At 45.8% G+C, this 17,295-nt stretch overlaps 1 protein-coding gene and 2 long non-coding RNA genes across 3 annotated transcripts in view; 2 read left to right on the top strand and 1 right to left on the bottom strand.

The window, feature by feature from the left end:
* BPNT2 (3'(2'), 5'-bisphosphate nucleotidase 2) overlaps positions 1 to 2,046 on the bottom strand; it is a 30,933-nt gene extending 28,887 nt beyond the window's left edge. Inside the window, exon 1 of the mRNA XM_027042900.2 lies at positions 1,373 to 2,046. Coding sequence (XP_026898701.1) covers positions 1,373 to 1,762 — 390 coding nt within the window. The 5' untranslated portion in view covers positions 1,763 to 2,046. The remainder of the gene's footprint in view (positions 1 to 1,372) is intronic.
* A 3,107-nt stretch (positions 2,047 to 5,153) lies between these two features.
* LOC113594739 (uncharacterized) lies at positions 5,154 to 11,213 on the top strand. The gene is made up of 3 exons (XR_003415164.2): positions 5,154 to 8,677; positions 8,956 to 9,070; positions 9,921 to 11,213. It is a non-coding gene; the product is annotated as an uncharacterized LOC113594739 (long non-coding RNA).
* A 53-nt stretch (positions 11,214 to 11,266) lies between these two features.
* The window catches only part of LOC113594741 (uncharacterized), a 40,408-nt gene continuing 34,379 nt past the window's right edge, over positions 11,267 to 17,295 (top strand). The window contains exon 1 of the long non-coding RNA XR_008292860.1: positions 11,267 to 11,486. This is a non-coding gene — a long non-coding RNA (uncharacterized LOC113594741). The remainder of the gene's footprint in view (positions 11,487 to 17,295) is intronic.

Below are 17,295 nucleotides of genomic sequence, written 5' to 3'. Positions count from 1 at the left end.
ATATCTGTACAAACCCAAGATAAGTATTGTTTGTGATGATAAAGCAGGGTAGGACAAAAGAAGAATAAACGTTCTGTGTCTTGTTTGAGAATTCTTGTGTCAATAACATCTGGTAGCCAGCGGCTCATGACATGAAGCCAATGTTCCTTCCCCTGAAAAAAAAAATTTTTTTTAAAGGAAAGAAAAAAAAAAGGCAGTAAGAAAAAAATGACAGATGGAAAGAGGAAAAAAGAGAACCCAAGCAGTAATACGACAGACTGGAGGGAGGATTACACAAAACAGGTAATTCTACAATCACAATACTCGCTTAACTCTTCCAAGAACAACAGTAAAAGGTCAGATACTTTCCAAAGCTGGGGTTTCGATTTCACTGTTTATCTAATTAATAAAATTCCACTGGAAACAATTTTTCTTCCCCGTAGCCAAAACGAGTTAGCACATAAGCTTCCAAAGCACTGCTACACTAAGTTAAGCTCTTCCTCTGGAATTATAATACATTTTTAAAAGGGTTATTCATTCGACAGCAGCTCCACTAAAATGATGAATTCCTTAAGTATGAATAACAAATCCCCAATTCTGGATTTACCTACGAAGATGTCAATTCCTTCCCCAGAAACGCACCCAAATAAAAGGCCAAGGTTTTCCAATTCTTACTCTCTGTAGAAAATACGGGGGCGGGGAGGGGGGCGCAGCTGAAAGGAAGTGGCTGGGAAATAGACTTCCGAAGCCTTCTTTGAAGAGCTCCCCAAATACACGCCTTGAAGAGGGTCCTGATCACTCTGCGGCTCAAGTGAGCCAGAAGCATACCTCCCACGTTGCCCTGCGTACTAACAGTTCCGCAAGAAGACTTCTACCGTCCTCGGCCCCCAATTAGCTCCTAGCGGGTCCGGCAGAAAACGCGTGCTCCATAGAAACTACCCTTCCGACAAGTACATCAAGAAAGGCTGGAGGGCCACGGGGGTTCTAGTCCAACCCCTTCATTTTGCAGAAGGGCCCGCAGCAGGGGCCGAAGTTAACTTTCCCAGCCTTTCAAGGCCGGCCCGGCACCCCGAGCTTCTGATCGCCGGCACGGCACGAAGCGCGTCCCCGTTTCTGGGGAGGGGCCAGAAGGGCCAGGGCCCTGACTCAGATTACCTGCAACCTCACCCAGCTCTTGTGTCAACTGTGTGTACGACCTTGAGCACCTAGACTTCCGCGTCTCGAGCTCCACGTCTGCAAAAATGGGAGCCAGGGCCCCACGACCTGGAGCTGTCAGAGGGGTCAAGGCGCTGGGGCTCGCTCCGAGCAGGTCTCCCCGCAAGGCGACCCCGAGCGGGCGCTGTCGCCGGCCCCCCCCCCCCCAGGGCTCCCGGCGCTCGTGGCACCCACCCACCTGCACGTTAGGGAAGGCGGTCTTGAGCAAGTAGAACATCTTGCGGTTGGACAGCACGTCCCCGCTGGTCATCTTGTCCTCGGCCCCCTCGCGCGTCTTCCCCTTGGACTTCTCGTGGAGGACGTTGCTCTCGCGGACTCGCCTCACTTCATCGCCGCCGCGAACCGCCGCCAGCACCGACACGGCCAGCATCTCGCGCAGGTCCACGGTGCCCCCGTCGGCCGCGGCCGCGGACCCTGCGGCCGCGCCGCCGCCCGGCTCGCCGCCCAGGCCGAAGAGGCTGAAGCGGCCGGCCAGAAAGCCCGAGTAGAGGTGGTAGAGCACGCCGAGCCCTAGCAGGCAGAACACGGCCACCCCCAACGGGGACAGGCGGATGCCCATGGGGGCCATGGCGCGGGAGGCCGGGGCTCGGGGCGGCGGCCCTCACAGGCTTCCCCGCGCCCGACGCCGCCGCCGCCGCCGCCGCCGCCTCGCTCCGGGGCCGGGCGCCGCGCGTCTTACACCGGCGTCCGCTCGCCGGCGCCCGCGCGCCCCATCGCTCCCTCCCGGGAAAGGCCGAGCCGCGCCGAGAAGCCCTCCGTCGCCGGGCCGCGCGCCCAACTGCCCAGGCAAGGCGGTCCGGGCTCCTCAGCCGCCAGGGGGACGCGCTTCCACGTTAGCCAACCGCTGGGAGGTGAAAGGGGAGCGTGGGTGTGTATCCGGGTTACGCGAGGGGGCGGGGCGGGGGCGGGGCCACGTCCTCCCCGCCCTCGGGGCGGGCTGATCCTGGGGGCGGGGCGGCGGGCTGCGGGGCTCCGGGAGTCGTGGGACGCCCCACCGCGTGGCGCGGGGCTGGAGCGGTGGCTGGGTTTTCAAGTCGCTCTCGGGTGTGACGGAGCTCTTTTCCACGCAGGGAAGGTGCTGAGTGCCTTGTGCATATTGAAACTAAATCTCTCTTTGAACGACGACGCATGGTTGACATAAAGTCTACCGCTTGTTTTACAGGCTGGACTTCCCGTCACTCTCAGATTATTGACGAACGGAGGCTATGACAAGCCATTTTCAGACAGATCTGTATGTTTTCTTGTTTTGTGCGTGTGCGTGTGTGTGTGTGTGTGTGTGTGTGTGTGTGTGTGTTTCCTCCAGCGCTTGTGTAGACGGAGCCTGTATCTTTAAATCGCGTCTCCGCGTTGGGAGAGGTCGGTCGGCAGTGACCTCTCCCATACTGGGGAATTTTACTTGGCTCTTTATTCTGTTGGTCTCTCTATGGTGATCCAAACGCTTGCTTATGCGTTTGCATCCGTAGGTTTATATAGATTTTTCCCTGTTCCTCCATCTGCCAGAATAAACCACCCTCTACGCAGCTGAAAAATATGCCTTGGTTCTGGGCTTTCATAATGAAAGAAAACGCTCTTTCACTTGACACACACCTTCCTCCCAGAGGTTGAGATGGAAGAGGAACTGAGAAAGCCTATTTGATATAAAGGTGGTCACAGGATGGGCAGTCAATCCGGAATTTGTAATCTTCGAGCCAATATAGGCCCTCCAAAGGCTCCAGAAGCCTTTACCTGAAATAATTTGCCTTCGATACGTTAGCAGGAATACTGAATACTGTACTTACTAAATTGTAATATTATAAGCATGAGTAAGTTTATTTTCCATGTCACTAGTGAACATTAAGATGTGCAGTATCGTTCTCAAGTGTTAGGGTATTTATATAAAATCAACTTAAAATGCAGCCTGTGTCACAGTTCATAGCCAAAAAGTCATTGGTTGTAAATGGGCTTTAATCACTAATGACCTGAAATACTGCAAGTATACAGAATGGATTCTGAACATCCTTTGTTGGGCAAGTCAGCAGAGACAGGCTGACCTGCACCACTTCCTCAGAGTTCAGGACATCTGTAGAATTTGCATATGGTTATATAGATGCAATAAACAAAGACTATTGATTGCGCGGTTTCCCTGCCAGCAATCTGTAACTAGCTCAAAAATAATCACAGCACGAAATCAAGTACAAATACAAATCAAGGAAGGACCAGTCTCTGAAGTGTTTACAGCACCAGATCTTAAGAATCTGGCACTGTTCTCCTCAGCTTTTGGGAACAAATTCACAATTAAGCAAAGCTGCTTTGAAAAGAAAGCTGAAAGCGAAGGGCACAGGGCAGTTATGGCTACCAAATCCAGAGGTAAATATAAAGATCAGGGTTGAAGTAGAAAGGCTTAAGTTCAACAGAACCACCTCAAACCACACTCTGAAATCAACGAAAGATAGGAGTTGGGGAGTAGCTATGAAAATATTGAAAGCATCAGGGGAAAGTATAGACGAGGTTTGTAAAAATAAATTGAATAATATTTTCCAAGGGTATTGGAAAGGACTAGCGGGCCCCATTCACTGTGGCACTATACAAAGCACTAATGAGACACCCAGAGGGATCCTTAAAAGCTCTGGAGCGTCTATACTTTGGGGAAGAGATTAAAGAATTGAAGGAGAAGTTGCCCTGAAAACAATGAGTGAGTTTAAACGTCATGGTCCCAAGAAGGGTTCTAGTACCCAGGTGACACGATAGGTAATACGTAATAGATATTCATAAAATATAACATGTAATCATTAAGGGAAACTTTATGATGAAGATGAAACTTAATTACATGTGGGACAGTGATGTTGTCTTAGAACCTTCATAGGAATTTGATTGCAAGAAACTTGCTTTTTCAGTAACATGTTAGAGGCTCTAAAGAATAAATACATACCAATGAAAATTACATAAAAGTAAATGGAAATTGATAGGTTTGTGGGGGTGCCTGGGTGACTCATTGACTGAGCATCCAACTCTTGATTTCTGCTCAGGTCATGGTCCCATCCCAGGACGGGTTGGTGGTGGGATGGAGCGCTGCCCCTCCCCCCCCCCCCATTGGGCTCTTTGCCGAGGGTGGAGCCTATTTGGAATTCTCTATCTCCCTCCGCCCCTCTCCCCACCTGCATGCTCTGACTCTCTAAAATAAAATTAATCAATCAATTAAAAAAATCATAGGTTTGTGAACTGAGGCAAACTGGACTTTCAAAAATAACCTTTTTTTTCTAGGTGTTGAAGATGAGGAGTGCCTTATTCTGTAAAAATACTAGTAGCAACAAGAATTGACACACAGGAGAAACTTCTTTAACCACTTTCCACTTAACTGGCTTGGCAGACCCTGCTTTCCACCATCAGCATGTTTACACCTAATAAATGCCACCTTTTGGGGGACTGCCCACTTTCACTCCCACTACTAGAACTTTCTATACTCTTTAGTGTTAGTTTTATTTCAACCCCATTTTGTCATCATGGTTATTATTACAAATACAAGTAAAATATCATGTAAAACAATCAAATATGAGTATATATATAAAGCTGAAAGCTGAATGACTGGATCCAGGTGAGTCACGAAAAACAAAAATTACCACCAATTTCGGTTGTTGGGGCAAAAACTGTCCCCGACTGTGACGAAAAAGAATCATCAAAGCTCAAACAGGTACTGAAATCAGATTGCTTGGCTTTAAAGAAAGCAAGCTGGTCGTCTCATTATTATTATGCATTACTCATGTGGTTGAAAGTGCAGCTAATGAATGTGCTCAAAGAAAACTCACATTAAAAGAGAGACAAGTTATTATATATTTATAGATTTGCGTCTACAACCCACTCCTGTCTTGATTACATCAGACAAAGGACCTCTCCTAGAAGTCTGAATGTTACTGCCTTCCTGCAAATACCACCTTTCCTTATGCTCTCCATTATGTATGAAATAAATAACACCCATTTATAGCACATTATTAACATCTTAAATGATGGCATGTTTTGATTTGCCTGAATGACTCCTAACCCCAAAATTTATCTTGGAGAAATTGTGTGTGTGTGTGCGTGCACGTGTGTGTGTGCGTGTGTGTGTGTGGTGAAATCTCTGCCAGTTAGTTTTCTTGTATTGTTTTTCTCCTGAAAGAGCATTTCAGGCAGACAGTTAAACTAATCAAACATTCCAGCTAGTTGAACCCCATGGAAAAGTGGTGTTACTACTTTTCTGAGAAAGCAAGAAAAAACAATGAACTCATAGCACCTCTTCATGTTTACAATATTCCAAGAAAAATATTATTTTTATATTCCTCCTTTAAGTGAGCCTATAAAAACAATAATTCTATTTTTTTAATAGATCCGGTGAAATGGTACTTGGTTCTGCTGCTAAAGTTCTCTCTTTAGCAGATCATACAGTTCTTGGGACAATGGCTTTCACGTGTTAAGATTTCATGTATTTCTAAAACATGATCTACATCCATTCTTAAAATCGATTTTCCCAAAGATTTTGAAATTCTCAATTTAAATGGGTTTTTCAATTAATATAAAGTAATATGTTAGCAATTAATATAAAATAATATGTTAGCACTAAAACCTTCTACTATGACTCTGACCTTAGCAATAATAACAGTGAATACTTATTTTAAACAGAAGCAGTGTGGTAGGTATAGAAAACTGAGTATAATTTCTACTCTTTGATATTGTAATTACTCTAATCCGTATAGCCAACATGAAGGCAGGTAGGTGTTTTGCAGATCTTTCTATCCTCCGACCTTTTGCATATGTGAACTCAGATCTCTGTATATCCAAGCAGAGATATCATAAATATCTACTCAGATGGACACTGGACTTTTAAGAACTAGTTTTAATGCAATTTTGTCCTTTGTGTAAAGTGTTTTTAAAAATCTTGAATTTAACAAATACATGAAGGACCCAACATTCATTTTCTCTGTCCAGAACATTTGTTTCATAGGCATACAAGTCAGATGAAATAAATATTTGCTTTGGAGCTGTTAAGATGTCACATATTTGTTAACTTATGTGTGTGCTCTTTATTAAATCCAATGCTTGGCAAAGCACCAATGCAGTTAGTAATGTAAATTTCCCCACGCTGTGTTTTGTTCTGTAAGTGGTCCAAACTCATAAAGCACATTTTGCCCACTATCTACCCGAAACCTGAGGTAAAATTTACCTTCTTAATCAGTCCAAAAAACCCTCATGATATAGTATCTAAAATTTTCTAGTCTCCAAAATAGCATTTGAATGTGTGTATCAATCATGATTATAATATGGAGTCTATGGCATTGTATTTATGATTTATATTAGAAAAACCCCAACATAATACATGTTGCTATTGCACTCCTTTGGGTATAATGCAAGCCAAGTGATGTCATCCGGAATGTAAGAACTCAATGTATTTAATAATATCATAGCCAATGTGTCTCAAAGTTCTTGCCAATGAAAAAAGGGGAAAAATGTTTTTACACGTAGATATAACAGAGGAAAAGTTTCCCTAAACAATGCTTACCCTACTACATGAAACATTCTTTTATGTGTGTAAACCCTCTACATTGATTTCATGATTCTACTAAAGGGTGACTGTTTGGAGCCAGTTATCTCTAAGTCTCTGTTTCTGCTTGCCTTTCCAACAGAGGCACTGACTCCATTTTCAAGAACGCTATCCTTTCAAGGATGTTTGTACAGCAAACAGCCTTGAAAGACAGAGAATTATCTTCCTCCAGAGAAAAGGACAACTTTGTTTCCTACACATTAAAATAAAGATAAGGGCAGGCAGCCTTGCGGCCAATTATAAAAGTCTCAAGGTCCCTAAGCTCAAAGTTACGCTCCCCTGGACCCTCTGAGTGCCACTCTGTTGGAAGTGAGGCTTGAGAAGCACAAATGCTGAGTCTGAATGCCACAATTGCTTTGTCTCTGAGCCAGGAGTCTCGTGTCTTCTGCCAGCATCCATGAAACTGGCAGGCTAACTGGTTAGCTGCAAGTCAGGTGAAATCTCAGCCAATATTCCCACATTATCAATTTAACCATAAAGCCAATTTTGCCAATTTCTTTCTTCATCTTAGTCAGTCTCAAAGCAAATAGAGAATGTCTTTTTTTCTGCAGCATCTGCTTACTAATACTATATGATGCTACAAAGTGCCTTCCAGAAGCACCTAGTCTTTTAGCAGAACGAAATCTCCTACTCATCTGTCTTCACCCAGGAGCCTCCCTTAGACAGAGAGAGCTTCCTGCTTGTCCTTGGGACTTCCATAGTTAGCAAATCCGATTGCTCTAGATGGGTTTATGTAAGAAGATGTGTAGGAATGGGAAACACCAGCAACATACTCAGAAATTTAGATTCATTCTGTGTCTCAGTGCTTCTAAAACTGTAATAGCAGATCATGAGGTGCTTCAAGGTGCATGTCATAGTCATGTAGAATACAACAGCAGTTCCAGTGACCCACGTTTTTTCCGTGCATCCTGTTTACACCAGCAAGGAAAGCTCTGACTGGGTCACCCCTACTGGTAGGTACTCGGCATGCTGTACTTCTCACTATATCCTCCTGGGTGTCTTCGGCTCTGGTCTCGTCATTTCAGCCAGGGTAAGCAGGGTTATTCTCGTTGAACGTCCATACACGTGGCAAAAGCCATAGCCACTTGAAGAATAGCCTGATGTTGCTCTCCTCTGCAGAGAGCCATGGGCAGATGAGCCGTCATCGCCTGTGTGTTACTGCCTCAAGTAACATCTTACCATCCTTATACCTCACTACAAAGTTACAAATACCTGCCAGCTAAACATCAAATTAGAAAACTCTAGAGGTTAAAACAATAGATAATTTTGCTCCATCCCTTGATCTGGTAGGTAAGTTGAGTTACCCCAGAGCTAAGCCAGATCAGAACCCCGGTTTTCCATTTCCCATTCTGCCTGATTTCCACACAATGCCCGTATGTGGGCAACACAATCCTTCTTGGGAAGGCAGCAAGACCCTTAGCCCCCCAAATGCAGAGCCCACATTTTCAGGCTCTGCCACAGTGCGTGCTCTGTGGCGTAGCATGTTCTCTCTCTCTTCTCTCTCTGTTTCTCTCCCTTTTCCTCGCTCCCTTTCTCTCTATGAATTCACTGAATCACCTAGATTTGCATATAACCTGATTCGGATTGCATTTTTAAAGTTTCTCACTTCTTCCATGCTTCTGCGTGATACCACTGCATTTTAAGAAGTCTCCAATTTCTATTTTACGAATCGCTTAGTACCATGAACAATCCCAAGAAACAAATTCTCAGGTTTTATAGCTCTTCATGCTTTCCAAGCCTGCATATCACAGTCTCCAGGAGGCTTTCCTGATGTAAGAACGGACGCCAGGCTCTTTGTACGCATTCCAGTAACCAACAGCACGGCCTCTGTCATCGCATGATCCAATCATCTCATCACTGCCTGATGACATGGCTGCCCTCCCCTACTGAACTGCGAGCTCCTGGTGGGCAAGACCCCACAGCTTATTCGGGGTTGGTATCCCAGAACCCAAAGCACTTGATGCATGCCCCAAAAATGACTTCTGATGCATTTTGTTCCACTCCACTGCATTTGCACCACCATTGCCCCTTCCCCACATTCCTTGCTTAGCTTCGTTCATTACTTCCCATCTCTTCTTATTCCCGTAGGGTAATGGAATAAGGGTGACAACGTCCCAGACACAAAATCTTACTAAAATCTAACCAAAAGGTAATAGGAGGAGAGGTAGGAGATAGAGTTGTCTGCACTGAATTTCAACGGTGTCTTTAAGTTCAGACTGCTCTCTTTTCAGCCCCAGACAGATGTCAATTACAGTGCCTTCTCTTTGGAAACACGGAGCAAACTTTCCCTATGCTGTCCACAGAGCAAGTCAACAAAGACGATGAGTTCAGCTCCAAATAAGTGGCAAAAGATGGATTTTAACGATTCTTGATTCTTCAGCATGACAGGAAATGACCGGCAAATTGCACTTACTGGAGATTAAGAACAAAGGCCTCAGGTGATATTTATGTGACCATGAACTTTTTAGGCCGCTCACATCCCTCTTCATATTTAAGAAAGGGACCAAGTATGCCAGGGACAGGGCTCGGAGGAGGGGGTTGGCTGCAAGAAACCCCTGCGGGAACATCTAAGGTGATAGAAGTGTTCCATACTATTACTGTGGGAGTGGTTCCCTGACTCTATACATTTGTCAAAATTCAGCAGGTTGAATACTTGAACTTGGCAAATTTTATCAAATATACATAATACCTCAAATAACTGATTTTTTTAGGGGCGCCTGGGCGCTCAGTCGGTTAAGCATCTGACTTTGGCTCAGGTCATGATCTCAGGGTTCCTGGGTTCGAGCCCGGTGTTGGGGGTCTGTGCTGACAGCTCAGAGCCTGGAGCCTGCTTCAGATTCTGTGTCTCCCTCGCTCTCTGCCCGTCCCCCGCTTGTACTCTGTCTTTCCCAAAAATAAGCATTACAAAAAATTTTTTTAACTGAGGTTTTAGAAGGGAGGAAGGACAAACAAATCAAGTCAAAAAACCGGATCCTGTATGTGATATTAGTGTAACTGCTTGGAGACCAAATAGGGCGGGGGGTGGAGCTTACACCCGCGTTTCTGCCACAGTCGTACTGTAACTGCCTGTTCCAACAAAAGTGTCTTGATAATGTCTTAAGAGGATAAGAAACATCTTCAGTTCCTGTCTAGCATGATCGCCAAGCTTGTTGTCCCCATTGGCTTGTGCAGGTAGAAACGACTATGAAATAACGAGGGAGAAAAATCAGCCCTTCTGCTACACAAACCAGAATGCAGATGGCCAGGGAGGGGGCACACGGATATTTCTTTCCAAGGCGCACGCAGCCAACGCATGTAAACCCTGAGGGTGAATAAAGTTCCCTGTCTGGCTGGATTTGTGACCTAAGGTCCTTCAAAGACTGACCTGGATAAGAAAAACTAGGGCAACGCTTACAAGTGAAGTCACGTGTCTCCATCAATCACAGCAAGGCTCCAGCCAAGTAGAAGGAGGAGACAAATGCACACTAAAGAATCTGGAAGGGTGCTCTGCTTGCATCCTAACTGTAGGGCAGATTTCGGCCAAAGCTTGCGAGGTCCAGGACGGGGCTCTTGAGGCAGGGACTGCAGAGGGAACAAAGATGCAGAGGGCAAGCAAATCCTTTGCTTCCCCTTAACGACGGTGTGTGCTTTATAACTACGGGTGTTTCTGTCTGTTTTGGAAGCTGTTTTCCCCTCTGCTGTGCATCCTCCTGCCCTTCTTGGCCTTGCCAGATCTCAGCCCCGCTCCGAGCGAGCCCTGTGCGGCCGGCCGTCTTCCCGCCCCAGCATCCTGTCAACAGCTCAGGCTCTGAATTTCTTTTGCGCTCCTAACCTTTCCTGTTCAGCTTAGCCCTGCCCTGTCTTCCCCACTATTTCTGCACGATATTCCCAGTACTCTACTAACGTGATCTCGTCTCTTGTGCTTGAAGAAACACAGTCCAGCAACCAAATGATCGTTTCCCTCAAATTCCCATTCTTGACTTGTGCCTCCCACACACTGCGAAGGCTATGCTTTTCTCTTCCATCCGCTTTCCTCAGATGCTGGGTGCACATTGGCTTTCTTAGGCTGTCTGTGGCCGAGGAAGGCCCTTCCCGGAGGACGAGGAACTCTGTGACCCTTTGGCCCCCCTGAAGCGGCTGAGGTCGGGAGGCATCCTGTATTTGCACGTTCCAGGTTATCCTGCAAGGAAGGACAGGCTAAGGCTAGCCCCTGCTCCCCCTGCTTGTGCCCCCTCCCTTACTAAGGCTCTGTGGCTTCGGAGGCATGTTCCCCACCCCAGTTTTTCACGTGCCTGGTCTGGCTAGCCTAACGGAGCTGTGCCAGCTGGCACAGGACTGCTATTGACTCGATGTGTTGTGCTTTGAACGAACGCCATTAGTTCTATTTATTGGGATGATTAGTTCTCAAAGGCTTATAATCCAGTTTTTCTTTATAACTTCCTCGCTGCCTGGCACAGACCTGGACAGATAGGGTTGCTGATTGATTCCATGGTGCCCTGTGCCTGGGCGGGGGAGCAAGGGGGGGGAAGGGAGGGAGGTGCCCAATTGCCTCAAGCCTATGCAACAGGATGCTAGATGTAAGTTTTTTCACTGTCTTGCAGTTTTCACCGAAATTCAAACGCCGAGAGCAGCGAAGAGACTATATACGTCCTCAAGAGAGGCGCTCGCCAGCTCGTCTTTCCAGAACTACTGTCGGGATCCGGGTCAATGCCTCCCTTTCACCATCACGTAGACCAGGAGCATGATAGGAGGAGAAAGATGCGTGAGGATCCATTTAAAGCTAGTTGCTGAATGCGGTGCTCATCTTGACCACCTCCCATCTCTGGCTCAGAATGACAGGGGTTTGGAGGGAAGTGTTTAGAGGAAAAAAAAAAAAAATCCACGTGCCCCAGGTTTTAAGGTTAAGAGATTTTCCTGCATGGAGCGGCCTGGGCTCAGAGAGTCTGGCAAGACAAAGACTTGGGTTTTCTGTCCTAGACAAAGTAGCTGCCCAGAAAGTAGCCAGGCCAGGGCTCTCTTGAGGTGATCCTGGCTGTGAGGACCGCCCCGCTGGCCACACCAAGGTGACTGTGACGGGGAGGCCTCGGGCAGACGCAGCTTCCAAGGCGGGCTGGAGAGCACGTCACCCACAGCAGGGAATACCCAGGGAAATGAACTTGGTGTCCAGCAGGAGAGTGGGGAGAGAAGGCTTCGGAGAACTCACAAAAGCGCCCCAGGAGAGAAAAAGCCAGAATTCGGGCTTCCGCGCCGTCCAGAGGGCGGGAGTGCCAGATCAGGACATCACCATATGAAGTCTTCTGTGCACCACAGCTTGTTTTTCGCTGTTCATCGGGAGAGTGGTCAGAGAATGAAGGCCACGTGAGCCTCTCCCTCCTCCCTGTAGCTGTCTGGGTCCGAGGCCAGCCTGAAAGGTCTGGGGGTAAGAAAGCTTGACCCCAATGCAAGACGTTGCTTCCTTCGACCTGCATTTTCTTGGTTGCCCACATACCAAGGAGACGGTTGCCGGGGGTGTATTTCAAACATGTCGGCTTACACGCACACCACGTTTTCCTTACATTTATACAGATCGCAGGGACAATGGAAAGAAAAGCAAAACTGGGGGAGAGAGAGAATGGGAACTCGACATGACATGGGTAAGAAGGAGAGAGGTTGCCTCACGCCTGTGGGTCCAGCTAACGGGTTGAGTCTCATGGTGGGTGTGCCCCCACTTTTCCAAAGATTTACGACATCATTACCTGTTTTCGCTAACCAAGGAAATCCAAAGAGGGCTTTTGTTTTTATGGAAAAAAAAAAAAAGAAAAAAAAAGGTGAAAAGCGAGATGAGTCTTTGGCATCGTTTGGCACCTGTTGGGCCTTTGTGGAGGCAGCGTGCACCCGAGCAGGGAGACTGGCTCCGCCAAGCTCCTTCCCCAGGAACCACACGCGGCATCTCAGAGCCCAGCCGCCAGAGCTCTGGACTGTGTCTATGAGCATCGGTGCTTTATCTCGATTTCTTTTGTTCATCTGTTAGCAAGATGTGTCCTAAGGTATCAGAAAAGCCTAAGAGGGCTTATTGTTTTGCGTCTGGGAGCACTCAAAGAATTTTCCATGGAAGTTAATGACAACTGCTTCTTCCCTTTATGGCTATTTTGGCTTACGAAAGGTTTCGTGGGAATGCTCTAGGTTCGGACGGTGGGGGTGGGGTGACCTGCACTTCCCAGCAAGCTGCTTGAACGGGGTCGTAACTGAAGACGGCAGGATCTAACTGTAACCTTTACCAAAGTCAGTTACGACTTTGTGCACCTGGTTTTGCAATTTTTCGACGTACAGCCGCTTTCGTTAGGCGGGAAGCTGGGCATGAGCGACAGGAGGATGGACAGCCCCAACCCAGGACCGCCCGGGGACCACCCGTTGCACCCATCTGGCAGCGGGTCTGTGGGCACAACATCCCGGCCCAGGGAGAGTTAAGTTTGATATGCTTGTTGTGCTCATGCAGACCTGACCTGACCTATGTCCCTAGAATAGACAAAATGTTGCGATTTCCTACCCCATGCAGGTATTTTAAATACATCTTGGGAAAGGACATGGACTGTTGGCTAATTATTATATAATCCAGGGCTGTCACTCAAATGTTGCAACCCTAGAAGCCAGGGGAAAAGCAAACTGATAGAAGCCCACACCCTAGAGTTTCTAGGGCCTTTGTCTCTCCTCACTTGGCCTGCTCCTCCCTTGGAGTGTCCTTTTAATAACACGTTGCTCAGCTGTACTTTCCTTTCCCTGTCCTGGAAGTCTTTACTGTGGCAGCGGAAAGGACCAGGGCTTCGTTCCTTTTCCATCTAACTCTCGGTAACACTTTGAGGAATCTAAATATTTCATTCACCTCAATATTGGAAGATATTGTGAGAGGCTTACTAAGTGTCGATCTCCAAAACCAGAACTCCATGAAAGAGACATGACATCCCAGGGCTGTGAGACGAAGTGGTAAAGCAAGAAAAAGGCCAGGTGAGGGTGCCAGGTCTGGGTGGGTGGCTTAGTGGCTTAAACATCCGACCGACTCTTGGTGTCAGCTCAAGTCGTGATCTCACAGTTTGTGGGTTTGAGCCCCGCATCAGGCTCTGTGCTGACCGTGCGGAGGCTTCTTGGGATTTTCTCTCACCCCCTCTCTCTACCCCTCCTCTGCTGACTTTCTCTTTTTCTCAAAATAAATAAATAAACTTAAAAATAAATAAAGAAAAATTAAGAAAACCTTTGAATTCTTAAATAATGCATAAAGTTCAGGGCCTTTTTCTTTTTTTTTCTAGAGCCTGCAATACTAACCATAAGATTAATAAACACAAAATTAAAACGATGGGAGGATAATCATGCTTAACATAAGACACCTGATGAGCACATAATCTATGTGGAGAATGGTTTTGTCTTCCTCATGGCTGAGGAACGTGCACCTTTTACTTGTTAACTTTAAAAGTAAAACAGCCAAGGGCGCCTGGGTGGCTCAGTAGGTTAAGAATCCAACTTCGGCTCAGGTCACCATCTCACGGTTCACAAGTTCGAGCCCCGAATCAGGCTCTGTGCTGACAGCTCAGAGCCTGGAGCCTGCTTCGGATTCTGTGTCTCCCTCTCTCTCTGCCCCTCCCCTGCTCACGCTCACTCTCTCTCTCTCTCTCTCTCTTTCTCTCTCAAAATTAAATAAACATTAAAAAAATAAAAAATAAATAAAACAGCCAATTATTCAGAAAAACGGGTTTATTCAGGACTAGCAGAGAATTACAATTCAAGACATGGAAGCTACAGCAAAACCACAGGCAAGTCCAACCAACAAAGAAGAAGGTTCGTTTATGGAGAAGGAGGAAGTTGGGAGGGGCTGTTTTGAATAAAAGTCCACTGCAAAAAAGCAAGAGTTCAGGGTGATGACTGTTGCTCATTGACTGAATTGCAGGGGTAGTTGATTTCTTATAAAAGATGCAATGTGTATCTTTTTCTGTTGGGACCTGTTATTGAAGATTCTTTCTTGTTGACCATTCTTCTGTTGGAGTCTGCAATTGACAGTTCTTCCTGTAACTGACATTGAGTGGTAGGGCTCCACCTTCCAGCCTCCTGACTGGACATTAGTGAGGCTTCCCTTCATACTTGTTGGGATATTTATGCATTTCTCATAAATAAACTTTTAAAAACTTTCAGGTGGCTTTACCTATTTATAAAATGTGTTTATTCTTAATATAGGGACATTATCTTGATGACATATTTGCTCTGGAACATTCGCTTCTGGTAACATTAGTTAGTAGCTGTCGGTAGCTTTGTGTGGACAGGACAGTCCTCAGAAGATGATGCTAATGAAATGGAGCCCCGAGATCAGGATCTCCTGAAGCCAGAGAATTACAATTGACCTTTGAACAATGAGCAGGTCAGGGGCACCAACATCTTGTAGAGTCAAAAACCTGAGTATACCTTTTGACTCCCCCCCCCACAAACTTAACTAATAGCCTACTGCTGACCAGTTGCTTTGCCAAGAACAGAAACAATTGATCAACACATATTTTATGTATCATATGTAGTATATACTGTATTCTTACAATAAAGTAAGCTAAAGGAAAGAAAATGTTATTAAGAGAATCAGAAGGAAGAGAAAACACATTTCTTGAACTGTACTACACTGTACAAAAATCTGGGTATAACCCGTGCAAGTTTCAACATGTATTATTTAAGGATCAGCTGTATTTCTTTAGACTCACTACTGCCAAAAGTGAAGCTGGTTTAAGTCCAGGCAGTGCTTTAAAAAAAGAAAACACATTGTGGGATAGCATGTGACTGTCAAACTAGGCGACCAAAGTTGCTTTTTGCAGAAAAGTCTTCTTGTTTTCAGTAGGGGAAGCTACTCCCATGTATCTTCTTGGCTACTACAACAGCTGACCTTGGAAAGTTCTATGGTCTCCCACTTCAGACTCTCAGATCCTAACATGCCCTGTAGACTTCTTGGCCTCCGTCTTGGCCCCTGTCCTGCAGCTAGTATACCTTCTCGCTTGTGCCAACAATAGGTCGTTTTCCTTGAAATACAAGTTCTTGACTTCTTGCTTAAGTGCATCGTGATCTAGACTACCAATTCTGGGATTCAGAATTCTTAACCCTCAATATTCATATTTCTTTAAGAAGGTTTCCTTTAACCTGCATGTTACCTACTAAAAGGAATTTATATTTTAAAATATTTTATTAAACTCTTTGTGCGCTTAGTGAGGCAAAAAAAAAAAAAAAAAAACCAACCAAACAACCCTGCACTCACCCAATGTAAATTTAATATCTGAAAAGGATGTCTCAGAAATAAGGCTTTTAAAAAAAAAACAAAAAAAACACTTCTTTCCAAGAAGAGACAATTTCCCAAGGCAGGTAAGAGGAGACGGGGGGGCAGAGAGAATTTAGGCATACATTCCATCCAGCTCTGTTGCTTAGTAAAGCTAAGAAGTTGGACAAATTATTCAGGCTATCGGAATCTCAATGTTCCCGTCTGGAATCACGAGGTAATAGTTGAGTTTTCTCTAGGATTAAGAGAGATCATCTATATAAAGCACTTAGCACAGCGCTTGGCTGTTAGATGTTAGTTGCTGTTACAAAATGAATCCCAGGTGTTATGGCCCTTATCTTGGATCCAGTAAAACCAGTCTCTAGAGGAGTAATTAAGAGCCTGTCTCCGTCGCTGTGTGAGTGCGATTCCAGATTCTTCCACTTACTAGCTGTATGCTCTTAGTCAAGATACTTAACCTCTCTTGTCAGTTGGACACACACATATGCACGCATGCACACATATACACACGCAGAGGACACTCAAGAAGCTTCAGAGAATGCTTAAGAGAGAGAAAAATAATCCAGCTCATAAGAGTGGTAGCAATTTGGGGCGCCTGGGTGGCTTAGTCAGTTAAGCATCGGAATCTTGATTTCTGCTCAGGTCATGATCTCACAGTTCCTGGGATCGAGCCCCGTGTGGGGCTCTGTACTGATAGCTCAGAGCCTGCTTGGGATTCTCTCTCTCTCTCTCTGCCCCTCCCCCCGCTTTCTCAAAATTAAATAAACATTAAAAAAAAAAAAGAGAGATTAGCAGTCAAATCTGTCGTTTGGTCAACTGGCCCATGAATGCTCTACAAATTTGTTTTCCCCTTGTGGTACCCCCCAAAATGGCCTCCTCCATGCCCTCAGAAAGCATTCATCTGAGGTCTTCCCCTTACTCTTACCCTCTGTGGCCAGTGCTTTAAATTACTTCTCTCCAGTGCATTCTCTCCTTCTTCCTTGCTAAGAGACCCTCATTTTTTTGTGTGTGGGAAAGAACAGATGAATGCCTAGCCCCATGTAATGGTTCGTTGAAACAATTGTGAGAATATTGCTCTTTATTGTCTTCAGCGTCCTTAAAGCCAGAGTGTGGCCATATATCCCAGGTCCAGCCAAGGACACTTATTTTGGCTCCAGGCCAAAATAAAAGCCAACACCTTAAGCCTGGTGGAAAGAAAGGAGCCTGGATGCTTTCTTACTACTAACAGTGGGAATAATGAACACAGTTTAGGATTTCTTTGCAGTTTTATTTTCATTGTTCTTAGAATATGTCCCACTAC

The sequence above is a fragment of the Acinonyx jubatus genome, chromosome F2, assembly GCF_027475565.1.
Source record: "Acinonyx jubatus isolate Ajub_Pintada_27869175 chromosome F2, VMU_Ajub_asm_v1.0, whole genome shotgun sequence".
Taxonomy (NCBI): Eukaryota; Metazoa; Chordata; class Mammalia; order Carnivora; family Felidae; genus Acinonyx; species Acinonyx jubatus.
Note: the sequence above shows the minus strand (reverse complement) of the source record. Positions and strands in the feature narration are given on the sequence as shown.